The following is a 27,342-nucleotide window of genomic DNA, read 5'->3' as shown; positions in this document are numbered from 1 at the left end:
CTACTTTATGGGGTTGCTGTAGGGAGGACTCATTGAGATAAGCAGGCACCGTGCCTGGTATTGGCTCTGAGCTCCTCCCTCAGTGTTTTCCCAGGCCTCTGAGGCTGGCCTTAGAGGGAGGTTCTGTCCCTGAGTGTGATTTAGTGGCTTCTAAGAAAAGACCCGTCCCCCACTCCGAATTATCTCCTCTTCTCCATTTATTTCGGGATTTCACCATCTACCAATAGAAATGCATCACCCTCTCCCTGACCCGTTTTGAAATCCCAGTGCGCCGAGAGAAAGGACACCTGGAGCTACTCGAGACACCCTAGGAGACAGCTCTCGGAGCTGGGGGACTTAGGACTCACGCAGGGTCGCGGGGGCCCTTGGACGGGTGAGCGAGAGTGAAGAGTACAGCAGAAAATCACTGCACACTTCACTTAGGGAAGGCCAGGGGAGGTGACTTTTGAACTGCGGGGTTTCACCCACAGAGGCTGGGACACCCGGGCGACAACAGCGAGGGAGCGGGCAGTCCAGCCTTGACCCCTGCCCGGGGGCCCAGTCACGGGGCTGACGGTGGGGGGCAGGGCTAGGGCCTCCGGGCGTGCCTGTTCTGCCAGCTGATTGGCTGGCGGGACGCGTCCCGGGAGGGTGCAGGGGTGCGGCGCCGAGAGGATTCCCCCCCCACGCCGCCCCAGGTGCTGAGCACTCCCAGGGCCACGGGTCGGTGTAGGGGTGCGGCGCCGAGAGGATCCCCCGGCGCCCCCGGCGCTGAGCACTCCCCCGGCTCGCGGCGGGCGCAGGGGTGAGGCGCCGAGAGCACCCCCCGCACGCCCACCAGTCCCCCGGGTCCCAGCCTGCGGCGCCCCCAGGCTGTCCCGGCCCGGTGCGTAGGCCCTTTCGCAGGCCCCCTGCCGGCAGGACGGGAGGGGAGGGGCCCGGACTTCAGTCCCAGACGGCGGGGATCGAGATGGCTTCCGTGCGGATCCGAGAGGCCGAGGAGGGAGACTGTGGACATATCCTGAGGCTGATTCGGGTGACGCCTGCGGGCCAGGAACCGGGGCCCCCCCGAGGGGGTGCGGGCGGCGCGGCCGTGGGAAGGGGGCGGGCGGGGAGTCGGGGCCGCCTCGGGAGGCGTCCCCTGCCCTGATCTGGCCTCTGTCCCCCGCTGCCGTAGGAACTGGCAGAGTACGAGAAACTCTCGGAGCAGGTGCAGATCAGTGAAGAAGGTGGGGGCCCAGCACCCGCGTCCTGGCCCAGGCGGCGGCGGGGGGTGGGGGGGTGGGGGGGCGGGGGGAGGGATGGGTCCCTAAGGCCCTAGCTCCAGGCCGGGCGGGTGCACACCCAGGCCCTTTCTCTGTCTCTTTGCCACAATCCCCATCTCCGCAGCCCTGAGAGCAGATGGCTTCGGAGGGAACCCTTTCTATCACTGTTTGGTGGCAGAGCTTCTTCCCGCCCCCGGGAAGCCGCCGGGTAAGACCAGCAGGGCCTCGGAGGGTCCCGGTCCCGGAGCTCTCGGGGGTCCCTCCCAGGCGCCCAGTGCCCTCTTCTGTCTCCATCTCAGGGCCCCGTGTGGTGGGTTATGGGCAGTATTACTTCATCTACAGCACGTGGAAGGGGCGCAACGTTTATCTGGAAGACATCTATGTGACGCCGGAATATCGGGGTACTGGGCTGGGGCCACGGCGGGAGGAAAGCCACCCAGACCCAACCTCCAGCCCCTGCCCCCTAACCCCAGCCTTATGTCCTCTTCTGAGTCCCTTCAACGGAAATAACCCCTCCCCCCGCCCCCTTTTTGTTTTCTCTGTTTTTCCCCACAACAGGTCAGGGGATTGGCTCGAAAATAATAAAAAAAGTGGCTCAGGTGAGGAGAGGGTTGGGGCCAGGAGTTAGGCCCTGGAAAAGCAAGCGCGTAGGGGAGGCACGCCGGTCAAATGCAGGGTGAGAATGCCTTTTCCTTTTTGGAAGGAAAAGTCAGCGATGTCTTCTCCCACAGGTGGCCCTGGATAAGGGCTGTTCCCAGTTCCGCCTCGCAGTCCTGGACTGGAACCAGAGGGCCATGACCCTGTACAAGGCCCTGGGAGCCCGGGATCTGACTGAAACCGAGGGCTGGCATGCCTTTCGCTTCGAAGGAGAGGCCATGAGGAAGTTGGCGGAAAAGTGAGGCCATTCCTTAGGGATCTCCGGGGTCGACCTTCTCCTTCCCCACCAGCTCAAGCACTCCGCAGAGACTCTTGTCCACGGGCACAGGCCTCCCTGAAGGAAGAGAGGTTGAGAGTGACTATACCCAAATTAGGGGCAGAGCAGTATCCGGGCAGAGGCCTTTCCACCTCCTTGTTGAGGGTGAGAAATAAAGGGGAATTACTGTAAGTGCGTGACTCGATAAGCTTCAGCCACCCTGAGACCCTTCTGGAATGTTCTAGTCTCCTGGTGTGTGGGGGGGGAGGGGGATGCTGCTTCAGGGAGTAAAGGTGCGGCCAAGACGACGTGCGCCCTCAGGGGGCCAGAGTGTTGGCTCTGACCTGTGGAATACAGAGAAAAGAAGAGCAGGGGGCCAGTTTGGCACATCAGGCTTGTCGGTCCCATTTTGGGACCCAGACAAAGGCCTCCAGTGTCTGGACGGCAAGGTGCAGGACCCCAGGCTGAATCCAGCCCACCGGCTCAACACGTGGAGCAGACTGCCACCTGCTGGTGGTGTTTTGGGGGTGTAGGGAAGGAACACTTGCCTCAAGTTCCAAAAAAAAAAAAAAAAAAAAAAAAATCAGCTCACCCGTGCTTTTTCTTTTTCAAAAGTCACAAAGTCCTTATTTTCAGTTCGGCAAAGCCAAACAGACCTCTAGGACCCATGGAGAGAAGGAGGGAGACAAGCTCCTGCCCCACTTTCATAATACTCTTATTACACAGGTCCTGTGGGTTTCTTGTAGGAAAATTGGAATATACATATAAAATAAAAATAGACTCCAAAGCCTTACCTACTAACTGCTGTTAACTCTTTGGTATCAATTCTGCAGATTTTTTTCAGTGTCCATATATACACATAATTTGTTAAGTGGGTAGGGGTGGAATCATGTACCTTTCTTTTTCTTTTAGTGAGCTCTACACCTCTACACGTAGGGCTCAAACTCATGACCCCGAGATCAAGGACGTATGCTCTACTGACTGAGTCAGCCAGGTGCCCCGGGATCATATACTTTTTAACAATATAGGGTGCCTGGGTGGCTCAGTCGTTAAACGTCTACCTTCAGTTCAGGTCATGGTCCCAGGGTCCTGGGATCGAGCCCCGCATCGGGCTCCCTGCTCTGCGGGAAGCCTGCTTCTCCCTCTCCCTCTGCTGCTCCCCCTGCTTGTGTTCCTGCTCTCGCTCTCTCTCTCTCTGTCAAATAAATACATACAATCTTAAAAACAAAAGAAAAAAACAATGTATCAGAAATATCTATGTTCCTATGCTATTAAACATGCATCTGTCATCACTTTTGATGGTGGCATATTATTTCTTTTGTTGATGAACCATTGGTTAAATGGCCATAATTTAGACACTGAAAGGGAGTAGGCAGGTAATATAAATGTGTACATTGTAAGAAACAGGATCTCTAGACTTCTATGGAAATGTAGAGAATTGAAGATCCATCTTAAAATTCAAACTAAAAAAAAAAAGATTCGGCCGAACAGAACACATCAGGGGCTCAACCCTTCCTGAGTCGTGCCAGTTTGGGGCCCTTAAAACCAATTTAGAGCAAAAGGGCCTTTAGGACAATCTTGATCAAGAGATAATGAAGCTGGTCAACCCCTTCCACAGCTGGGAGCCAGAAAAATCCAGTCTCATGGCCTTGGCTCTTCTCAATCTGACAGGGATTTCTATGTGTGTGTGTATATATATGTATATATATTTAAGATTTATTTGAGAGAGAGAAAGCAAGTGCTTGTGAGCTGGGGGAGGGCAGAGGGACAGGGTGGGAGAGAATCCGCAATCTGACTCCGAGCTAAGCAGGGAATCTGACTCAGGGCTCAATCCCAGGACCCTGAGATCATGACCTGAGCAGAAATCAAGAGTTGGAGGCTTTATCATCTGAGCCACCCAGGCACCCCAGGGTTTATATCTTTTAAGTATGATCAGTTTATCTAGTGACGCTTTTTTTTAACCTTAAATTGCATCAGAATGCATTATTTCTGGAAAGACGCACAAACAAGCAGAGAGAATGTAGTCACCTCTGAGGAGAGGATCTGAGGGGTCAGGGGACAGCTTTTCCCACTCACCACTTCGAATTTTCTGAATTTTGCCCCATGCCCATGTATCACATCTTCAAAAAATATATATAATACTTTACTTTTTTAATAGTTTATTTGTTTATTTGACACAGAGAGACAGCGAGAGAGGGAACACAAGCAGGGGGAGTGGGAGAGGGAGAAGCAGGCCTCCCGCCGAGCAGGGAGCCCGATGCGGGGCTCGATCCCAGGACCCGAGCCGAAGGTAGCCGCGTAACGACTGAGCCACCCAGGTGCCCCTAGAATAGAATACTTTAAACTTTAAAACTTCATGCAGAAGAAAAGGGCATAAACTAGGAAGCAATACTGCCAAATTTTATCTTGCCCCATCTTGTTTTGCCTTTGATTTTCGGAGTTTATGATTTTCACATTATTCTCTTGACTTGGCCCCTGTATTGGCCAATTTTCACGGGATGTCTGCACTCCAGCATCACTCTGTTCTCAGACACAGCCTCGCCTTGGGCTCCTGCCCACTCATCACCTCATTAGCCTCCTACGAGGTGTTTCTATCAGATGTTGGGTGTGATCAGTATGAGGTGATAAGGGCCTGGATTCTGGCCTTGGCAGTGAGAACAAAGGGGAGGGCACTGAGGGGGAGGGCTTTTTAAAGGGAACATGGAGGGACACCTGGGTGGCTCAGTCAGTTAAGCATCTGACTCTTGGTTTTGGCTCAGGTCATGATCTCAGGGTCCTGGGATCAAGCCCCGAGTCGGGCTCCGCACTCAGCAAGGAGTCTGCTTGAGATTCTCCCTCGGCCCTCCCCCCAACTCGAGCTCTTTCTCTTAAATAAATAAAATATTTATTATTTTTTTAACGTATCATTTTTTTAAGATTTATTGATTTATTTGAGAGAGAGAATGAGATAGAGAGAGAAAACATGAGAGGGGGGAGGGTCAGAGGGAGAAGCAGACTCCCTGCTGAGCAGGGAGCCCGATGATGCGGGACTCGATCCCCGGACTCGATCCCCGGACTCGATCCCCGGACTCGATCCTCGGACTCCAGGATCATGACCTGAGCCAAAGGCAGACGCTTAACGACTGAGCCACCCAGGCGCCCCCTGCCATTGTCTCTTAACTGACCTCCTCCTGTAGCTGCCCCCTTCCCTGAGGTTATCAGTACTTTTTTATCATAGATATACATTATTTTATATAAACAAATACTTCTATAAGGCTGATAGAAAAAATAGTAGCTTTCCCAACTCCCTCAGTTTTTCAGACAATCACTTTCAATTGAGTGTTTAAATTGCGTTACTATGTTTTGTCTTAGATTCATTTGTATATCTCAAACTAAAAATAAAATGCAAATGTTTCTACTTCTTTTTTTTTTTAAGACTTTATTTATTTATTTGACAGAGAGAGCACAAGCAGAGGGAGAAAGAGGGAGCAGCAGGTTCCCTGCTGAGCAGGGAGCCCGATGTGGGATTCGATCCCAGGACCCTGGGATCATGACCCGGGCTGAAGGCAGCCACTTAACTGACTGCGCCACCCAGGTGTCCCCCATGTGGATAGTTAAGCTTTTGTTACTATTTATGTTTTTTCTGAAATTAATACTTGCTTTGTTCTTTATGTTTGTTTGCTTCGTTTTCTGTGTACTATAATTTATTTCAAAATTCTTCTTTAGTTGTGTTAATGTGTTTTAAGGATATACAAACACGTAAGGAATTTTATCTCTTCTATTTGAGAATTTTCTCGCAGAGCCTTTAGACCGACTCCAGCACGGAGAGGCTGGTCTTCCAGACCGCGTTGCTGGGTCTCTCTCCACACCCATCTTGGGATTCCCTTTGCCTCTCTTGGATTATCTGTTTCCTGCAACCTATCTCCAACCTATCTCTTTATCTTTTTCCGTTTATTTTGATTGGAGCTTCTTAAGAAAGAGTGCTTGGGAGATAATTTTGTTGGGACCTCGGGGCACCCGGCTGGCTCAGTGGAAAGTCATGTGACCCTTGATCTCAGGGTATTGGGGTTGTGAGTTCAAGCCCCACACTGGGTGTAGAGATTACTTAAATAAAAACTTTAGGGGCGCCTGGGTGGCTCAGTCGTTAAGCGTCTGCCTTCGGCTCAGATCATGATCCCAGGGTCCTGGGATCGAGCCCCGCATCAGGCTCCCTGCTCAGCAGGAAGCCTGCTTCTCCCTCTCCCTCTGCCCCTGCTTGTGTTCCCTCTCTCGATGTCTCTCTCTCTGTGTCAAATAAATAAATAAAATATTATTTAAAAAACTTTTAAAAAAAGTGTTGGGACCGTGTAAGACTGAAAATGTCTTTGTTCTACTCTTAACGCTCAACTGACATTGTGGTTGGGTATCAAATACTAGGTTGGAAATAATTTGCGCTAAGAATTTTGAGGGCATTTCTCCATTGTCTTCAAGCTTCTGGTGTTGCTGTTAAGAAGCCTGAAATTTTTCTTATTCTGGAAAATAAAGTGTGTATGAAGCCTCTTTTCATTTTCCTTCTCTCTTTGCCCAACCACAACTTTTAGGATCTTCTCTTTGTCCTAGGCTTCTGAAATCTTACATGGAAAGTTTTAGTGGGAACCCAGTGGGTCTTAGCAACCTAGAAGTGCATCTTCTTCAGTTCTAGGAAAACAATTTTTATTTTTTTTTAAAGATTTTATTTATGTATTTGACAGAGACACAGTGAGAGAGGGAACACAAGCAGGCGGAGTGGGAGAGGGAGAAGCAGGCTTGCCGCGGAGCACGGAGCCCGATGCGGGGCTCGATCCCAGGACCCCGGGATCATGACCTGAGCCGAAGGCAGACGCTCAATGACTGAGCCACCCAGGTGCCCCTAGAAAAACATTTTTTTCAATTCTTATTTTTGGGGGTACCTGGGTAGCTCAGTCAGTTAAGCATCTGCCTTCGGCTTAGGTCATGATCTCGGGGTCCTGGGATTGAGAGCCCCGAATTGGGCTCCCTGCTCAGCAGAGAGCCTGCTTCTCCCTCTCCCTCTGCCTGCCACTCCCCCTGCTTGTGCTCTCTCTCTCTCAGATAAATAAAATCTTAAAAGAAAATAAAAGAATACAAATTTTAAAAATAAAATAAAATAAATAATAAATTGTTATTTTTTGGACTATTTCGTCCCCTCCATATTTCTGTTATTTCTTTCTGGAACTTTTGTTCTTCAGATGTTTATTTATTTATTTTTTAAAGATTTTATTTATTTATTTGACAGAGAGAGGGAGAAAGACCGCGAGAGAGGGAACACAAGCAGGGGCAGAGGCAGAGGGTCCCGCGGAGCAGGGAGCCCAATACGGGGCTCGATCCCAGGACCCCGGGATCATGACCCGAGCCGAAGGCAGACACTCAACAACTGAGCCACCCAGGCCCCCCTGAGATGTTTAATCCCATGGGCCAGACGTTTAATTTTCTTGTATTTTCTTTCCTTATTTCCTATCTCCTTCATTTTTTGCTCAACTTTCTGGGAGATTAATTTTATTTTCCAACCCTTCTATTGAATTTTTATTTCTGATTTCATGTCTTTAATTTCTAAGAGCTCTCTTTTTTAAGATTTTATGTATTTTGAGAGAGAGAGAGAACAAGCAGGGAGGAGGGGCAGAGGGAGAGGGAGAAGCAGACTCCCCACTGAGCAGGGAGCCCTATGTGGGGTTCCATTCCAGGACCCTGAGATCCAGGACCCACATGAGGGGGGGGGGGGCGGAAGGAAATAGAGAATCTCAAGCCAACTCCCCGCTGAGTGTGTAGCCTGACACAGGGCTCGATCTCAGAACCCTGAGCTCATGACCTGAGCCGAAGTCAAGAGTCGGTTGCTTAACCGATGGAGCCACCCAAGCACCCCACCCTTGACAGTTTTTTAAAAATGCTTTTCTCCTTGCATAGTTTTTATTTCTTCTAAACTATTTTTTCTGTTTTTTTGGGGGGGTTGCAGCTCTGTGTCTCATTTTAGAGGCTTTCCTCAAATGTCTGGTAGTCCTCAGTTGTGTGCTCAAATTAAGATTGGGACTGTAAGGTACGATCGGAAACTGTGTGTGTGTGTGTGTGTGTGTGTGTGTGTGTGTGTGTGTGTGTGTGTGTGTGTGTGTGTGTGGCTGGTGGGGAGCCATGTTATCTATGGACTTCACCACAGGGCGATCCACTAGGCTATTTCCTTGAGGAATCCCTAACGCTAGTATCTTTAGGTCTTTTTGCTCATCTAATCATATTTTTCGGAAGATTCTTCCAGACTCCCACTTGGAGGGCTTCAGCCTGGGTATCCATATTCTCAGAGCAGGGTGAAGAAGTCTGGGGCAAGTGTCAACATTCAGTATGTAAATTTTCACGTAGTCCCCATTTTCAGTAACTAACATTCTTCCATCAACCTATCCAACTTTCTGTCTTCCTCCCAATCTCTATGTATTTAGAAGTCCAAAGACAAGCCAGGCCTTGTCTGTTGACACATCCTTCATGGTCCAGCCAGAGTGATCTCGCTAAAAGGCAAGTTGGCGGAAAATCCTGCAATGGCTTCCCCGCTCTCAGCAGAAAGTCCAAACTTCTAAACATGTTCCAGTCCCCTCCAAGCTCTGGCCCAACCCTTCCAGCCATGTGCTTCCTGTCCAATTGGTTCTCACCAGGTTAGACTCTTTTCAGTACCTCAGATGTGCTGTATTCTCCCCCTCTGGGCCTCCCGCACAAGCCATTCCCCTGTCTGAAATGCTGTTCCCACTTTTTCCCACTTCTGTCTTTTGTCTGGATGGACCATGACTACAGCGGAGGAACAAAAGTTAAACCTGAGAGGACTGTTGGTGTCAGAGGCTTGGTAGTTCGTGAGGGTGCCATTTCTAAAATAAAATTCAGGCGCCTGGGTGGCTCAGTCGTTAAGCGTCTGCCTTCGGTTCAGGTCATGATCCCAGGGTCCTGGGATCGAGCCCCACATCGGGCTCCCTGCTCAGTGGGGAGCCTGCTTCTTCCTTTCCCTCTGCCTGCCTGCCACTCCCCCTGCTCATGCTCTCTCTCTCACTATCTCTGTCTCTGTGTCAAATAAAAATAGATAAAATCTTTAAAAAAAATAAAATAAAATAAAATTCAGTCACTCCTCTTGCTTAAGAGTCCAAACCCAAACTCTTCAGTCTCACAGCCTGCACTCTTGATAATCTGTTCCTCTTAGTTGCTCAAACTCTCTCTCCCTCTCCTTGTCAGAATCACTGCTGGCTCTTCACCGTCTTTACTGTCTCTGCCTCCCTACTTACTGGTGCTCAGACACTCAAGAAGGCACCTCTTCTTTTTTTTGTTTAATTTTTTAAAGATTTTCTTTTTTTTAAAGATTTTATTTATTCATTTGACAGAGAGAGACACAGCAAGAGAGGGAACACAAGCAGGGGGAGCGGGAGAGGGAGAAGCAGGCCTCCTGCTGAGCAGGGAGCTGGATGCAGGGCTCCATCCCAGGACCCCGGGATCATGACCTGAGCCGAAGGCAGACACTTAACGACTGAGCCACCCAGGCGCCCCTAAAGATTTTATTTCTTTGAGAGAGAGAGAGTGCGCATGAACGGGGCGGGGGGGGGGAGGGGCAGAGGACTCAGGGCTCATTCCCAGGACCCCGGGATCATGACCTGAGCTGAAGGCAGATGCTTAACGAACAGAGCCACCCAGGCGCCCCACGGAACCTCTTCTTTTGGCAGCCCTTTATTTTATTTTATTTTATGATTTTATTTATTTATTTGTCAGAAAGAAAGAGGGCACAAGCAGGGGGAGTGACAAGCAGAGAGAGAAGCAGGCTCCCCGCTGAGCAAGGAGCCCCATGTGGAACTCGATCCCACTGGATCCCAGGACCCTGGGATCACGACCCAAGCGAAAGACAGACGCTTAACCAACTGAGCCACCCAGGCGACCCTTTTGCCAGCCCTTCAAATACTGCTGTAGTTGCGAGTTCCATCATGGACCAATTCATTCCTCAGTCTACACTTCTCTTTAGAGATTTATTTTTGTCTTTTAGCTTTAACTATGACTAATATACTGATGATTCCTACATCCACCTCCCTAGCCAAGACCTCTCCTGGACGCCGTACCTGTGTGTCCATTGACCTGAGTTTCAGTTAATATTTGCCATGCTGGGAACTGTGCTAGGTACTGGGTATACAACAGTGGGCACAAACAGACATGGAACCCAGTCTCTGACCTCTTAGATGGCAGAAGACAGATGCTGGACAAATTATTAATAAATTATTAACAGTACAACCATGATGAGTACCACAAAGGAGTATAGGATGCTTTGGCAGTGTGAGGTGGAAGACCTAACCTAGTATAGGCTTAGTGGAAGCCTAAAGAAATTATATTTAAGTTGAAAGAGAAGTTTGTTGGGGCGCCTGGGTGGCTCAGTCGTTAAGTGTCTGCCTTCGGCTCAGGTCATGATCCCAGGGTCCTGGGATCAAGCCCTGCATCGGCTCCCTGCTCAGCTGGAAGCCTGCTTCTCATTCTCCCACTCCCCCTGCTTGTGTTCCTGCTCTCGCTCTCTCTCTCTCTGTCAAATAAATAAATAAAATCTTAAAAAAATAAAAATAAATAAAAAATAAAATAAAATAAATTTAAAAAAAGAGAGAGAGAAGTTTGTTGACAACAAGGGATGTCTACCTGGATGGTGGACCCTTAAACTCAGAGCAAAACCAAACTCAAAGTCATCAATGTGTCATCCAAAACTTTGTCTCATGAGTTCTTGCTCCCATGATTGGCAGCACCATTCACTCAGTGACCCTAAGTACAAATCTGAGAGTTGTCTGGGGGTCCTTCCACCTCTTCACTGGCTCCTGAGCCCACCCAACTCCACCCTCATCACCAATTCTTGTTGATTCTACTGCAAATTTCACAGGCTCCAATCTACTTGTACTTCTGTTGTCCACAGCCCTCATCCAAGGAGGTCATCAGCATCTTTCTGACCTGCAATGGTTCTTCACCAGTCTGACACCTTGGGAGCATCCTTACTCTTTAATCCATTCTCCACAGTTATAGAATGCAAATCTTATCACAGGACATTCCTGCTTAAGATTTTTCAGTGGCTCTTCAGCACTCATAAAGTAAAAGCCCTTCTCCTTAATCTGATTTACAAGTCCCTCACAGGCTACCCTCCTGGCAGCCCCCTACTTCAAGCCAAATGCTATTGGAATTAGTCATGGTTCCCCAAAGGACATGCTCTTTCCGCTGCTCAGCATCACTTGTGTTCCTGATAGTTCAAGAATACTCTTACCGCAGGTTTCCTCTAGCAAAGGCCTCACATCCCAGTCCGAGTCGTCACCTCCTCAAGCCTTCCCAGGTCGCTCTGAAGCACCGCTGACCATTGTCTCCCTGGGATTCCCTCTATATCTAGTCCTTATGTCTATCACATGTTCAGTCGAACCCTATGCACTTATTTCTGAGTTGGTTTAAACCTGTTTGTCCCTTCCCGATGCATTATAAAACCCTTGTTTTGGGGACTGTATCTTGTCTAACGCTTAGCACACAGTGATTGGAATACAGTGAGGGCGAAATAAAATACTTGCTAAATGATTAAAGGCACAACACGATTCTAATTTCTGTGCTACTTTAGATTCATCTCTACAACTCAATTTCTTATCTTAGTTCAGGAATCCGAAGTTTTCCCTCCACTACCCTTACTCCACAACATTTGTTCCTATTTCGAATTTCGTCAGCATTTGGATATCAAATCTTGTGCTAATCTATGTTGCCTCTGCCTTTTGTACTGCCTTGAAATTACCCTTTAACCTTTCACTGTATGCACGATCAGCAAGAACGCCGCCGTTAATTCTACAGCTGGAGCTACAGACGCTCGTAAGACTCGATACAGGCATGTGGACGATTAAGCCCAGCGCGTGCGCGCCCGGCTTTTTTTTTTTTTTTTTTTTTTTCCTTTGGAGCGTGCGCACCAAGAAAGACAAAGGTGGGGAAAGTGACCAAGCAGTCATCCAGGCGCATGCCCATCCCTAAGTTGCCCCAGCCCGGGATGCTCACGGTCGGGAAGTGGGTGTGGCCTGGCCAGGAGCAGCAGAAATCCAATCCGACTGCGTGGGCTCGGCCCCTCCCTCCTCACGATTGGTTAGCTCTCAGTGTTGTGGGGCGGGGAAAGGAAGAGATGTGGGCGGTGGAGTGGGGGGGGTGGCGAAGAAAGAGAGCCATCTCGTTCTGCGCAAGCGCGAGCAAGGGACCGGGAGGGGGCGCGCGAGAGCGAAAGGGAGTGTGGAAGCCCTGATGTGCTGGCGAGCGCGAGCTGGGTCGCCAGCCTTGACGCCTGCGCCGTGGCCCTCGGGGCCCCGCGCGCGGCGGGCGGGTGCCCGGTGCGCCTGCGCAGTAGGCGGCGGCGGCGGCAGGGGGAGGTGGAGGCCGTGGAGAGGCAGCGGCAGCAGCGGGTCCCGGGACTGAGGCAGCAGCGGGGGCGGCGGCAGGCGGAAGCTGAGGTGACGAAGGCAGCGGCGGCGGCGGCCGTTTCCCTCACGGTGGCGGAGACCAAGGCGGCGGCGGCGGCGGCGGACGGGGAGCGGCCCGGCCCCGGCCCCCTGCTCGTTGGCTGTGGCAGGGCCGCGGTGGGGCCGACCCGGCTCCCGCCCCCCGCGGCTCCCCCTCCGGCTCCTCCCCCGGGGAGACGCCGGGGGCCTGGCCCGGCCCGGACTCAGACCGCCGCTGCAGCCGCCGCCGGGGCAGTCGGAGGCGGCGGCGGCGGCGCCATGGGCGGCCTGGCCTCCGGGGGGGACGTGGAGCCGGGACTGCCCGTCGAGGTGCGCGGCTCCAACGGGGCCTTCTACAAGGTGAGGCGGCGCGTCGGCCGGGGACACGCGTGTGCGGCCCCCTCCCCCCCCCGCCGGGGAGGGGGGCAGTGGGGCGGGATCGTGCTCCTGGAGCCAAGTGCTGGCCCTCCGAGCCCTAGACCCACGCTCCCGCCCGCAGTCCTCCGGGGCAGACCTCTGCAAGTGAACCCCCTTCCTCGTATCTTCGGTCCCTCTCTTAATTACACCTGCTCTCGGCCCCCCTCCCCCGTCTCAGAGAGAATGAACATCGGGGCATCATTGTGCTCGGATCAGCGCCCGCCTCCCCCCCCCCGCCTCCTCCCCCCCTCGCTGGGAGACCCCGTTTTCCCAGCTTCTCGTTGACTTTTCTTGTTTTCCTAGGAGAAGACATACCTTAGACCTTAATCACATCCCCCCCCCAGCCACGGTCCAAGCACATGGAGAATTCTCTTTATTCTTCCCTATTATCCCCTTGGGAAGGCCGTCCCATATTAGATCCTTTTATCTTCCTGAGAGGCCTCTGCCTCCTGGCTCTGGAAGACTCACCCCACTTTCATGCTGCATTTCTGCTCCCAACCCAAGGAGAAACGGTCAAAATCCATTTATGACATTTGCTATCTTTGACCTCAGCAACTCTGGGTTGTAACCAGTCAAGTTGCCTCTTAGCCATAAGGTGGCATCTTCTCCCCAGTCTCTCACCCCACCCCTTTATCCCAAGGCCGGCTGGTCTACCATTCTGCGGGCTGCGTTTCTTTCTATATCACTTTGACCTCAGCTATCTTTAGATCATTCCTATAGGTTCTTCCTCTGGAGCCCGGTAAGCCTCCCGTTCCTAATCTCCAAGTGGGGGGAATCCCATGCGATCTTCTGAAGGAGTTCCGCTCCTGGGACACTTCTGGCCAACTCTCTCCATTGGGGAAGCTGACAGCCTTTTTTTGAAGAAGGGGGTTTGTCTTTAAAGGGTGCTTGTTTACCTCAGCGCTTCCCTTGCCCAGGATTTGGTCCCATAGAACTCCTTCTACTACCACCTTCTGAATCCATTGTCTAGGACACGGTTTTCCCACTTGGATGAAGCCAGAGGGAGACCCCTCTTGCCTCTCAGAAATTTTTCTTTGTTATTTTTGAACCTCTTTGGACTTCATGCCTGGAATTGTGGCAGAGACTTTCCTGATTTCTGTCTTCCTTCATTTTACCCTGAGGAGCCAGAGCAGAGATACCGTCTCCTCCCATGGGAGGAGAAGAGCCCCCTTTCTTTCACTTCTTTTGGGCCTTTTCTCCTCTAGAAGACCTCTCCACCTTCCTGCCCTTGGAAATGACTTTCTCCAACTCTTTACCCATGAAGTCCTGTAACTGGAAGGGTCTCGCGTCTTTGCCCTTGTAGTGGAAGGTTTCTGCTCTGGCTTCAGTTGATAAGTTGAGTGTAGTGATTTTTTTTTTTAACCCACCCTAAATGCCTATCCATTTCTGCCTTGCTTCCCTCACCAGATTTCTTTCTGTTCAGTGCCTGTGGCAGCCCTTATCTCTTTATCTTAACTTATCCTGTCAACTTAAGTCTTCAGCTTTTTATCCTAAAATTTGTGTTCCCTCCGGGTAGTATTCCGTGTCTGAAGGAAGCTCCCCACTGATCTCTTCTGTCATCTTTTCTGCATACTTTTCTAACTCAAAAGACTTTTTCTTCTAGCCTGCCTCCGTAGCATTTGTTTTCTTTGGCAAAAGTCTCTAATTCTTTTCTGATTCTGATAGAGTACGTTTGGCTCTTGTATCCTTTTTCTTCAAACTTGGGTTATCTCTGTTGAAATACCTTTGTTCATAAGATTTTGGCCTCATTTCCCCCCAGTATCTTGTCCTTCCTCTGGGTGTGTCCCACCCCTCACCTCTAGGTTCCAAGAAAAGTGATTCTTAAATTGAGTTTGAGATTGAGATATGATACTTGCTTTTGTTCTAGGAAGCATAGGCACTAAGCATAGCTGGGAAAGATTGGTATCCAGTTCAGATTAACTGTGTGGGACGGATGGGAAGGGAGATGTTTTCCTTTCCACATGTACGTGTCCGACAGAAAATCTCTCTCAGAATCTTTCCCTTTTCCCCTGTGGGCTATGGCAGTGATAGACTTGGGTGAATTAGAGACAGGATGCTCAGAAAGTAGAGTTTGGAGTTGAGCTGAAAGCCAGGTGATGTGGATTTTGTGTTTTGGGCACGTTAGCATTTTCTGCCTCATGGCTCAGTTGAAAACAACAATAAATCCCTAAATTCAGACTAATCTTTCTTCAACTTTTAGAGCCATGTAGATACTTACCATTCTGACCTTGCTACTGATTTAGTATTCATGACTCAGCAAACTTTGGTGTGGGTCAAGGAATGTTTACATTGCTTCTAGAATACAAATTTGGGAAGGCCCCTTTCTCCTCTCTCAGAATTGGGTCCTGTTGTTCATTTTCTTCCAGGGTAGCACTGCACAGGTCAGATCTGGGATCTCCGTTATCCTGTAGCTACCCCACCAGCTCTTCCTTTCCTGCTGGTACTTCAGTGTATCTTATTCTTTAAGTCGTACTCTCCCAAATGAAATATCCGTTCACCTTTCAGGGCACAGTCATCCACCTTTCCAGACCTCGAATGGATATCCACATTCCCGTTCCTGTCTTAAGGAATATCGCATCCTCAGCTTCGACCTGTGGTTTTTACCCAGACCGCTCCTGCTTTTCTCCTAGAACTCCCTCCTTTCTTTTGAGATCCCAGGATTAGAAGATAGGGCGGAGGTGGGGACTAATTTCATACCTTCTAATTTAAGGAAACTGGAGTATCTAGAAACCTTGGGCCACTCGCCCTCTCTCTGGTCCTAGGCCCCGAAAGCCAAAGCCAGGATATGCCGCTGCCACTGAATTTGAGTCATTCTTTGGATCTAGTTAGCTTTCTAGAGATTGACTCACCTGCTCCTGCCCTCACCTGCTTAGCTCCTTAATGAGCATGGACTGAGCAGAACTAGGAGCTCACTTTCTACCACTGGTGGCTTTGGAGGAAAAATGTGGGTGATGTGGGTGAAGTTAAGGAGCAGAGACTGGACTGGAATACGAAGTTGAGGAGAAAGCTTGTTCTGGAGAATATGTGAAGGAAAAAGACCCTAGAAGTGTAAGAGTGTGTGGCGTTTGGTTGAACTGCTGAGTAATGTGAGGGAAGATTCCATTCTGAGCTCTGCATTTCTGCTTTGGGGCTGGATCATGGTAGCTGGAGAAAACGGGGTGGTAGTGCTACCTCTGCATGAGGGCCAACCTTAACATGTTGGGGGAGAATCGGATTAGAGCCCCGGACATGTCCTTTCTGAAGGAGTTTATCTAGGAGTGGGAATCTCTTCACAAGGGAGGCAGACAAGTGATTCTCTTCTAACTCCTCCACTGCTTTTATCTCATCCCTGAAATGTTTTGAGAAAAGCTAACTCTCAAACGATTTTTCCAGTTTGGAGATAAGACATTTTGGGGAAAGAATTGGATAAAGTCAGCAGAAGAGGCTGGTTGAAATGTTTCTAGAAATCCATAGAGACCCTCGTAAAGGGAGACAAGGAGAGGAGAGGGACGCCATGGTCACGGTTATGGGAGGCAGGAGGAGAACGCTCAATGAGGAGCTAAGAGAAGAACCCGAAAAGGAAGAAGGACTCGGGCAAACAGGAGTGAAAGTGCCGAATAGTAGGAATGGGTGTGGGTGTAGTAGCGGAGTGAAGAGTGGAGAGAACCCGGGGAATGGCGGAGAAAGGGGAGGCACAGATGAGGCGGCCAGGTGCCAGGAGGACCAAACACCTTGGACTGTAGTAAAGCCCTGGGTAGTGAGGTGCCAGAACAAGCTCCGATCCTGAAAGGAGAGCAGGGTGGCCAGCCGGTATCAAGAGTAAAATTTGGGTTTAGATTTTCCCCCCCGTAAGGAAATAACGGTATAGTAAATTCACGTTTGACCAGTTCGTTGAGGTGGGAATGATACAGGTGTGCATTTTTCGTGTTTTCTCTCCTAAGCTCAACTGTTGTGCCTAGCTGCAGAGCTCAGGAATAGTTCTTGTCTGTTAGCCTTTTGAAACACCTACTTTTTTTATTTTAAAGATTTATTTAACTGAGGGGGGAGGGGCAGAGAGAGAGAATCCCAAGCAGACTCCCTGCAGACTCCCTGCTGAGCGCGGAGCCCAACACCCGGCTCCCCACGACCCCAAGCCCATGACCTGAGCCGAAATCGAGAGTCAGACACTCAACCAGTGGAGCCACCCAAGTGCCCCAACCCCTCATTTTTCGTTAACAGCTTTACTGAGATATAAACAGTGAAGTACATACATTCAGAGTATAATTTGATAGGTTTTTGACGTAGATACCTGTTTACATTTCCCTGTAGATATATGTCATACCATCCCCACAATCAAGATATTTCCATCACTCCGAAAAGTTCTGTCAACCACCTATCTGCTTTCTGTCAGTAATACGTAATTTGTACTTCCTGGCTTTTGACAGAAGTGAAAAGGCGGTTCAGTAGAGAAAGGGTAGTCTTTTCAACAAACGGTGTTCAAACTGGCTCTCCATGGGTAAAAAATGAGCTTTGATCATATCTTGCACCATATACAAAACTTAAAGTAGATCATAGACCTAAGTGTAAAATAAAAACTATGAAACTTGTAGAAGAGATAGGAGAAAGCTTTGTGGTGTTGGATTAGGCAAAGATAGATAGGAAACCAAAAGCTCAGTTATAAAAGAACAAACTGGTAAACTGGACTTTGAGAATTGGCAATCTCTAATTTTGAGTATGTGAAAAATAGAGAAGGTGGAAAAATTGGGAGCATAGGATTGAGCACATAGCTTTGGCTTCTTCAGTGAGGACACAGACAGTAGGAAGTGGGCCAGCTGTTCAGTCATCCCTGTTCTCTCCCACGTCGTCTTCTCAACTTGGGGGTCTTTTTATCTTTTTCAGATTCATAGTAGTGTGTCATAAGTCCAGCATTAAGAAATCTCACATCTCCGAAGTCCTGATTTTTCCTTCTGTAAATCGTGGTCATCGTTTTGAACTTCATCAGTGTTCTGAGTATTCATCTAGGGCCCAGGCATGAAGGCCCCAGGTTTGCTCGGGCCTCTTGCTGTCGTTGGGGAGCTAGACCCTTGTCTCTCTTGGCGGTTCCTGACGTCCTCTAGGTGTCCCAGGACAGCCTCACACTGTCTCATGGGATATTCTTAGCCTTGCTGAGTGTGGTTGGTATTTTAATTGAACTCTGGCAAGTTGCTCAGCACAACGGGATGCAGACAGATAGGGAGGCCCCCGTGGGAGCCTTAGTAGACCCATCAGTTTCCAGGCTGTTCTCGTGCAGGTGATGTTTCCCTCTTCTGTTGAATTTGTCTCATCTTAGTTCTCTTTCCATGTCAATATCATTTTCCTTTGTCTGTACCTCAACGTTCATGTCTTTTCCCCAGCACAGGTTTTTCTGGCCCTATTTTAGATTGCTTGTGTCCCGGTCTAAAACTCGAGGTAATGGTCTCTGTTCCCTTGATGGTGGTAAATTGTCATTTTCTTTTTTCTTTCTTTTTTTTTTTTTTTTTAACTTTGTTCTACAATCCATTCTAGGGCTTTGTGAAGGATGTCCATGAAGACTCTGTTACCATCTACTTTGAAAACAAGTAAGACCTTGGGACTAGAGAACCCAGCATACTAGATCCTAGAAGGAGGGTGGAGAAGAGTGGGCGGCTGCGTCCTCTGAGGCATGTAATAGGTGGGGAGAGCCAGAGCTTTGGGTGGTCAACTTAGGTGGATCCCAGGAGAGGAGCGGGCTGAAATTTGGTGAGGGTGGGGGACTTTTGACCTAGTATTAGATTGTAGCAAGAGAGAAGACACTGCTCTGGAGCAGGGCCTGGGATTTAGCCTCTAATCACCACGGAAGGTGGAAGTTGCCCGGCATAGGCATTAACCCCTTCCTGAAGAAATGGACAACCACGTTAGCCCGAATAGCTTTCATGTCACTGTTTCCCTTGGCAGCTGGCAGAGTGAGAGGCAGATTCCTTTTGGGGATGTCCGGCTACCACCTCCAGCTGACTATAATAAAGAGATCACAGAAGGGGATGAGGTGGAGGTAAGGGCCATGGGCTCCACCCTTTCTAAATGTCACTTTGCCCAGGATTGCATCTCCCTTGCCCTGATACTAGTATCCTAGGCTCCTTGCCGGATTGTTCCGTCTCCTTCCTCCCCGCACTAAGCTACTATGCCCAGCCTGGTAGGCTGTGGAAGAGAGAAATGCACCGGTTCCGTCTGTCTGTCACTGTTGTGATCAAACTCCCGGGAGCTTCCCAGTTTTAGGGGAGTCACTTTCTCTGTTTATGGTGACAGCACCCTCTGGTTTTGTTTTTGTTTTTTAAGATTTTATTTATTTATTTGACAGACACAGTGAGAAGAGGCAACACAAGCAGGGGGAGTGGGAGAGGGAGAAGCAGGCTTCCTGCCGAGCAGGGAGCCCGATGCGGGGACCTGGGATCATGACCTGAGCCACCCAGTTGCCCCTACCCTCTGGTGTTTAATCCACTCTTTCCTTGAGTTTCCTTCGTTTCTGTGTAATGTGCCTCCCGTGTCTGAATGCCTGTTCCGGTCTGATGTTTTTGGCTGGTCCTCAGTATCTCCTTTATTTTCACCTTCAGGTATATTCTCGAGCCAACGAGCAGGAACCTTGCGGCTGGTGGCTGGCCCGGGTGCGGATGATGAAGGGAGATGTGAGTGATGGGAGGCCCGCGTCCCAGTCAACGAAAGCGGGGAGGCAGACGCTCCGGTCGTCCACACTTGTTCCTTCCCTTCTTTCTTTCTGCCAGTTCTATGTCATCGAATATGCTGCGTGCGATGCCACTTACAACGAGATCGTGACCCTGGAGCGGCTCCGGCCAGTGAATCCCAGTCCCCTTGCAACCAAAGGCAGCTTCTTCAAGGTTACCATGGCTGTGCCTGAGGATCTGAGAGAAGCGTGAGTTAGGGATGTCGGGGCGGGGGGCCCCCACGACAGTCCTCCTGTCTGCCCTTCTTCTTCCAGGCCCCACTCCTCCTGTCCGTCTTCCCTCCTGTTCCCTTGGGCCTCCAGAGTCCTTCCGGCTCCCAGTTCTCGCTTTCTTCGTCCCTCTTGTCTCATTTTTGTGGTCCCTGTCTCTCCCCTGAACCTTTGCCTGCTACACTGTGCCCGCTGAGCACTCTTCTCTTTCTCGGCAGCTGCTCCAATGAAAACGTCCATAAAGAGTTCAAGAAAGCATTGGGAGCGAACTGCATCTTTCTCAACATCACAAATAGTGAGCTCTTCATTCTGGTGAGTTACCTGCCTGACTTGCACCTAAACCCCTTCAGCGATTTTTCCTTCTCCCTTTTGAACTCCTTTGCAGAAAGGAAGGAGATCAGATGTGCTTCTATTTATTTGTCAAAGAAGGCTTTTTATGGCTCCTGACCCCTGTGGGCCCAGGTAGCCCCACGTTTCCTTAATCTTCCCTCATGTCTGACCTTAATTTATTTTTTTTAGCCTGGCCATCATATCACAGTCTGGGCTGGACCCTCCCTTGTGTATTTGGACTCTCAGAAAATACACTACAGTTCTCACCGCTGCCTGCTGCCTAAAATCACTTCCCTTAGGTGCCCAGATGGTAGGCCCTTGTGAGACTGATGATTTTCCTCCTCTCGCTTCATTTCTTAATTCCTGTCCTTTTCCAGAGACTCAGGCATCCTGATTCCCAGCGCCTGGCTCTTCCCCAGTGTGTATTCAAAGTCCGTTTTAATGACTTTTCCATTGGTTTCTTCCCAGTCGACCACAGAAGCTCCTGTGAAGCGGGCATCCCTGCTGGGTGACATGCATTTCCGAAGCCTGCGCACCAAACTGCTACTCATGTCCCGCAATGAAGAAGCTACCAAGCACCTAGAGGTAAATTTGGGCTTCACTTTTTGCTGCTGAATGGTATTGTCCCCCCTTCCCGTCCCATCCTCCACCCATGCTCTTGTGTTTACAGAACAAAAAGACTAAGGTCTTTCTGGGCCATTAAACCTGGGTCTGCTATTTTATCCCAGACTCCTCCAGATGGCAGAGCTCCATCATGTTATAATAGTACAGTTGTTTTCCAACTTTTTTCTTAACCATGGGACCCTTTGATCAAGTGAAATTTTACTTGAAAGCACAATGTCTAAAAAAGATCAATCAGAGCAGCTCTGTCTAAAAGTGGAAGGGGGGGTGTGGCCCTGACCTCCACTGGCCTCCCCCAGATCACCTCTGAGAATCAAACTCCTTTGCAGGGTATATTTGAGAACCATTTGTACGCTGGAAAGACCACTGGACTTGAAATCCCAAGTCTCACTTTGTCAAATACTGACCTTTGGCAGAGCATTTGATTTCACTGAGCTTTATCTCTGTGACAATGAGGTAGTTAGACTAGAATATTTCTACGAGGTCATTTTGAGTTCTGATACCTTAAGGTGGTCAGATTCCCTTTTCTTAGGTGTCATACCGTCCTACACAAGTAGGGTGTGTGTGCATCCATCCATTTCCATTTATCAAGAGAACCGATCTTTTGGGGAGGCTTTTCTCTGAGCCTGTGCAAATTGTGGAGCATGGTGATCTTTCACTTCTCCAGGGATGCTACTACTCAGGGCACCGGCAGTTAAAAATTCACCCTTACCCCGAGATGGTATGAAGCATGTCTGCTCCGGTTCCCAGTGAGCAGATTCCCTGGTGACGGAAGCTAGACTTCAGCTCTCCTAGGACCTGGTTTATTGGTCAGTGTGGTGAAGAGTGCCAGATACGGGGCGCCTGGGTGGCTCAGTCGACTGAGCATCTGACTCTTGACTTTGGCTTAGGTCATGATCTCAGGGTCGTGAGATTAAGCCCCTAGTTGTATTCCATGCTCAGCGCGGAGCCTGCTCAAGATTCTCTCTGTCCCTCCTTCTCATGCACGTTCCCTCTCCCCTCTTTCTCTTTTCTCTTGTTCTCTCAAATAAATAAATAAAATCTCTTAAAAAGTGCAGATAGCTAAGTTAGCCATATGTGCAAAGCCTTTTTGAGAGAGCTTGTTCTTTTTTTTTTTTTCCTATTTTTTTAAATTATTTTGGAATATTGCCTGTGTAAAGGAAAAAGATAACAAAACAGTACCCTTGTACCCATCAGGCAGTTTAGGAAATTGAGCCCTTGGCAAACTTCTCTAGAGGATGTTTGTAAATCATTGTGCGTCTTCTCCCTCCCTCCCTCAGGTATTTTGAACACCCAGTGTAGTCCCTTTTTATCTGCTTTTTCTTCTTGCCTTGTGTAAGCCCTCGCCGTAATACAGCTCCTTCTGTCCTGTAAGTAGGGGTAGTGGACTGGAATCGGGAATGTCCCCTTCCAGAGAGCTCTCCTGTTTGGTGCTTCTACCTAGGACTCCCTTTTCCAGAACCTTCCCTGTCTTCCTGCCCTTGTGCCCAGCTTTCTAAGGCCTGGTTGAGAAATGAAGTGGCAGTGTGTTGTTCCATAATGGGCTCCTTTTATGCTTTTCTCAGCCCCTTGCTTTCTGTTCATTATTTTGGGAGCTGATACTAGTTTGGTTAAGGTAATCATAGTTCCTTACTTTTCCATTTACCTTGTGAAAGGGTCTTTCACACCTTACTTAATCCTTATTTAATCATTATTATAACCTTATTTAATCTCCTGAGAGTTTGGGGGTGGGGTAAGTCCGGTGTAATCCTTTAGCAGACGACCGTGAGAGTGTGTTGTGTTTAGGATCGCATAACCAGATAGTGTTAGAACCACATCCAGAACTCTGGTGGCTCCCAAACTCTGCCCTCATGTGCCTCCCCTCCCCGCCAAGCCATTGGTGTTTGCCAGGTAGGGGTAGAAGGGAAGGTTCCTGAATTCTCTGTACAGGTCCCCGTGGTCGGATCCAGGGTGGTTCTGGCTTGCTTTCACACATTTTTCTCTCCTTGAAGTCCTGCAGTGTCAGGTACCCGGGACAGGTGTCTGGGGTTCCACCACCACAAACCCCACTGTGCCTTTTCCTTTCAGACAAGTAAGCAGTTGGCAGCCGCCTTCCAGGAGGAGTTCACCGTGCGAGAAGACCTGATGGGACTGGCCATTGGGACTCACGGTGCCAACATCCAGCAGGCCCGAAAAGTACCCGGGGTGACGGCCATCGAGCTGGGTGAAGAGACCTGCACTTTCCGCATCTATGGGGAGGTCAGCGAAAGACAGCTGTGGTTTAGGTCCCTTGGGGGTAGAGCAAAGCGAGCGCTCGGTGGACCTCCCTCCCTGACTTTGGTGGCAGCACGCTTTCCCAAAGGCAGAGGGAAGCAGGAGGATCAGGGTCTGAGTAACAGCCTCCCTCCTCTCCTCGTAGACTCCTGAGGCGTGCCGACAGGCCCGGAGCTACCTTGAGTTTTCGGAGGACTCCGTGCAGGTGCCCAGGAACCTTGTTGGTGAGTTGCGGGTGTGTACGCATAGGAGAGAGTACGGGGGCGGGGGGGCAGGTGTGAGATCCCCTAAAGCTGTTCTGGGCTCGGCAGCCCCCCGGGGACTTCCAGTTTCATGAGGACGGAGCAGTCTGCCGGGAGAGTGACAAAAATGGAAGAACAGAGTTCTCTGGATTGTAGTATTTTGTCCTGAGAACTCACCAGAAACTTAGAAGCGAGAGAATAATTAAACAGAATCCATATATAGGAGGTGGAAGTCTGTTTATCTTACCTGTTTTTACTCTTAAAAAAGAAAAGCCTAATTTCTCCTTTATCCATTCAGGCAAAGTGATTGGAAAGAACGGGAAAGTGATCCAGGAGATTGTGGATAAATCTGGTGTGGTGAGGGTTCGAGTAGAAGGTGATAATGACAAGAAGAACCCCAGGGAGGAGGTATGGGGCAGCTGCATCTAGAGACTGGTTTCCAGAAGCAGATGGCATTGTTCTCTTGTTCTTCTCTGGGGCCTGGGATTTCTAGAGGACGGAGGATGGGGATTCCTGGGGCGTGGGGGACGGGAACTTCTGTGTTCCCCTAGTAATGCAGAGCCCAGAATGAGCCCGCTGGGTGAGCTTCCATGGGAGACAGGGTGGAGTTGGTGCTTGCCTTGACTCTCCTGCTAACCCCTCCATCCTCTCTGCTCTGCAGGGGATGGTTCCTTTCATATTCGTGGGTACCCGGGAGAGTATTAGCAACGCCCAGGCCCTGCTGGAATACCACCTCTCCTACCTGCAGGTACCCAGGCCGGAAGCCGGGGAGGGGAAGGGTCTGGGTGTAAGCAAGGAGGCCGAGACTGCTGGCGGATGAAGTTAGGAGCCGTGGTGCCCAGTTTGAGGAGAACGGAAACCACGGAGTGGAGATTTGGGGCTGTGGGGTTGGATCCCATAATGTTCCTCGTTTAGCCAGCGTCTTTCTCCCGTTCCTGAGAGTTGAGGTCGCTAGGGACGGTCAGGGCCAAGAAGCCCGGGTGAGGGAGGAGTGTTTGTGGATCTAGTCACTCCTCCTTTGGTACCTCTCTCCATCTTCTGCCTAACCAGGAGGTGGAGCAGCTTCGCTTGGAGCGGCTGCAGATTGATGAGCAGCTTCGGCAGATAGGGCTGGGCTTCCGCCCTCCCGGGAGTGGGCGGGGCAGCGGTGGCAGCGACAAGGCCGGATACACCACGGATGAGAGCTCCTCGTCCTCCCTCCACACTACACGGACCTACGGGGGCAGCTATGGGGGCCGAGGCCGGGGCCGGAGGACGGGCGGTCCCGCCTATGGTAAGACGGCCGTGGGCCTTGTGGGGAGAGGCACGGGCCTGGGTGGCATCTCGAGGAAAGGGTGACAGCCACGTTGAAGGTGGGACTGGCTGGGGCCCCGGGTGGGGTAAGTGACCCGGAGTGAAGCCCGCCGTGTCCTTCAGGCCCCAGCTCGGACCCATCCACAGCTTCTGAGACCGAGTCAGAGAAGAGGGAGGAGCCCAACCGAGCTGGGCCAGGTGACCGGGATCCCCCGACCCGGGGGGAAGAAAGCCGGAGGCGGCCGATTGGGGGCCGGGGTAGGGGACCCCCACCTGCCCCCCGGCCCACCACGAGATACAACGCTTCATCTATCAGCTCAGGTACCAGTTATCAGACGGCTGGGTTTGTGGACGCAGGCCAAAAGGAAGGATGATGGACGCCCGATAACCACCTTCTCTTCCTCTGACCAGTGCTGAAAGATCCAGACAGTAATCCCTATAGCCTACTGGACACATCTGAACCAGAGCCCCCAGTTGACTCAGAGCCTGGGGAACCCCCCCCAGCAAGTGCCAGGCGCCGCCGCTCCCGCCGCCGCCGCACGGATGAGGACCGGACTGTCATGGATGGAGGCCTGGAATCTGATGGGCCCAGCATGACAGAGAACGGTCTGGGTAAGGGCTGTGCCTGGGGCCTGAAAAGGTAGAGCTGAGCAGGAATTGAGGTACGAGGGAGTAGATGCACCACCTGGGTTTTCTGTGCCCCACAGAAGATGAGTCGAGACCCCAGCGTCGGAACCGGAGCCGCCGCCGCCGTAATCGTGGGAACCGGACGGATGGTTCCATCAGTGGAGACCGTCAGCCAGGTCAGCGAACACTGGGTGCCGGCGTCCTTCCCCGGGTGCCTTTTGCCAGGGGTTGGGGCTTGGTGTGTGTCCAGGAGCTGGATACCCGCTTCCTTCTGAAACTCTCGGTCCTCTGCCTCGCGCAGTGACCGTGGCGGACTATATCTCCCGAGCCGAGTCGCAGAGCCGCCAGCGGCCCCCCCTGGAACGCACTAAAGCCTCAGAGGACTCTCTTCCAGGACAGAAGGTAGGCAGGCGGGGTGTCACTTACCCCACCGCGATTCCTCCTGGGCCGGGGGGTGCAGGGGATTCGCAGAGGAGCTGTGTCCGAAGGCGTTTAGGCGGCGTGTGGAATAGAGAAGGTTTGGCTAGCACAGGGAAGTTCGGCTCGGACCTTCCGGGTGCCTGTAAGAGCCCCTAGAGCGGCCCGCCAGCCGCCAGGAGCACTAGCATGGCGGGGGGATGGCATTACCTGGACTTCTGCTGACCGGCTTGCTTCCTTCCTCTCCGTTTTTCTTTCCCGCTTCCCCTCAGGGCGACTCTGTCAGCAAGCTTCCTAAGGGCCCCTCAGAGAACGGGGAGCTCTCTGCCCCCTTGGAGTTGGGTAGTTTGATGAACGGGGTTTCATAAAACCTCCAGCCCGCATCCCTCCCTTCTCCATCTCGCTTGCTGCCCAACACCATGGCCCTCCCAGGCCCGACTGACCTGCGCTGGAGCTGCTCTTATCTAGGGGGGAGGGGGGTGGCACAGCAGCTTGGGTCCCCCCTCAATCTCCAGGAGCTAGTGGAGGGGTGTGTAACAGGGTCATACCCCCTCCCTCTTGTCCGCCCTTCCCCCAGGGTGAGGGGAGCCTCTCTCCTTCCCCATCAGACTGGATGTGCCTTTATCCTCTAATGCCCCGATCTCTCTGAACACCCCCATTCTCCGCCTGCTGGTGCGGGGTGCTCCTTGACCCACCCAGATTTGACAGTTCAGGGGGGCTCCCCTGCTATCCCTCCTCCCATCCTGTACCCCCCATTTCTGGGGCCTCATCACTGTGGAAGACGGGGATAGTAAGGGTATAAGTGGGTGGGAGGCATGGGGAAGGTTTTGGAGTAGAACCAGGGGTGTGTATGAAGGGGGGTGACAAGGTCCCCCGGGGGAGGGGGGGACCAACCTTGTCTGGTGGTTGAGAAGGCGTATTTATTTTTCACTGTACAGTATTTAAAAAGAGAATAAAAAAATCCAAATGGCTCTGTGGTTCCTGCACCTTCCTTGTCCCCGGTTGGGTCCAGCGGTTTCTCTAGGATTGACCTGTCCGGGCCTTGTTCCCTGTTTCTCCCCACCTGGCTTCTCTGGTGTTCCAAAGATTGTCCACTTCTGGGAATTCCTGGCATTCCTGTGTTCCCCGGTCCAGGTCCCTTTCTAATCCGGAGGCCAGTGGCTTGTGGCCTGTGGCTCGCTGCTTCTCCCCTCCCCCAGGTGTGCCGGCAGAGGGAGCGGGGCCCCTCCTCTCCCCTGAGTCACCGCGGGCTAGGTAGGGCTGCTTCAGGGCTGCCCCGAGCCAGAGCTGTTCCTGCTCAGAGCTGAGAGCCAAGGCCGGCTGCCTAATCCGATTACCCGAGGCCTGGGGCTTGGGCCGGGCCTGGGGCAGAATGGGGAGCTGGGCTCCCTGGAGACAGCCTCTGAGACTTAGGTGTCCGGCCCTCATTGCTGCTGGCTCTCCGCTCTGGGTCCAGGCCGCTTCTCAGGCACCCGCGCTGCTGACCGCTGGGCCCTGGGGGGTGGGGAGCCCAGGGGAGCCCAGGCTCCGGGCTCCCTGCCTTCAGACTCGGGTTTGCAGGTAGCACCTGCAGTGGGGAAACCGAGGTTTGGGGGCTGGAGTTGGGAGGGCTTAAGTTTTCTCACCTGGAGAAAGGGGC

The 27,342-nt window shown here is 51.3% G+C and overlaps 2 protein-coding genes across 6 annotated transcripts; both read left to right on the top strand.

Moving 5' to 3' along the window:
• Positions 1-391: 391 nt before the first annotated feature.
• SAT2 (spermidine/spermine N1-acetyltransferase family member 2) lies at positions 392-2,349 on the top strand. Of its 3 annotated transcripts, XM_027568516.2 has the most exons (6): positions 397-1,015; positions 1,157-1,208; positions 1,369-1,452; positions 1,544-1,645; positions 1,803-1,843; positions 1,976-2,349. In XM_027568516.2, the coding sequence occupies exons 1-6, from the start codon at positions 950-952 to the stop codon at positions 2,141-2,143; spliced, it is 513 nt and encodes a 170-aa protein (XP_027424317.1). In that variant the 5' UTR covers positions 397-949; the 3' UTR covers positions 2,144-2,349. The 3 variants fall into 3 exon arrangements, with proteins under 3 accessions (XP_027424318.1, XP_027424319.1, XP_027424317.1); XM_027568517.2 differs by lacking the exon at positions 1,369-1,452 and having other exon boundaries at positions 392-1,015; XM_027568518.2 differs by lacking the exon at positions 1,544-1,645 and having other exon boundaries at positions 394-1,015.
• Positions 2,350-12,466: 10,117 nt separating this feature from the next.
• Positions 12,467-26,674, top strand: FXR2 (FMR1 autosomal homolog 2). Of its 3 annotated transcripts, XM_027568502.2 has the most exons (17): positions 12,474-12,962; positions 18,522-18,574; positions 18,930-19,023; positions 19,583-19,654; positions 19,751-19,899; positions 20,139-20,232; positions 20,719-20,835; positions 22,939-23,109; positions 23,270-23,348; positions 23,665-23,774; positions 24,028-24,114; positions 24,417-24,639; positions 24,783-24,980; positions 25,071-25,271; positions 25,367-25,462; positions 25,588-25,688; positions 25,976-26,674. In XM_027568502.2, exons 1-17 carry the CDS (start codon positions 12,882-12,884, stop codon positions 26,069-26,071), a joined length of 2,022 nt encoding a protein of 673 aa, XP_027424303.1. In that variant the 5' UTR covers positions 12,474-12,881; the 3' UTR covers positions 26,072-26,674. The 3 variants fall into 3 exon arrangements, with proteins under 3 accessions (XP_027424302.1, XP_027424301.1, XP_027424303.1); XM_027568501.2 differs by having other exon boundaries at positions 12,467-12,962; positions 19,583-19,899; positions 24,807-24,980; XM_027568500.2 differs by having other exon boundaries at positions 12,470-12,962; positions 19,583-19,899.
• Positions 26,675-27,342: the final 668 nt, after the last annotated feature.

The sequence above is a fragment of the Zalophus californianus genome, chromosome 16 (genome assembly GCF_009762305.2).
Source record: "Zalophus californianus isolate mZalCal1 chromosome 16, mZalCal1.pri.v2, whole genome shotgun sequence".
In the NCBI taxonomy this organism is placed as follows: Eukaryota; Metazoa; Chordata; class Mammalia; order Carnivora; family Otariidae; genus Zalophus; species Zalophus californianus.
The sequence above is the reverse complement of the archived record's forward strand: the minus strand, read 5'-3'. Positions and strand labels throughout refer to the sequence as shown.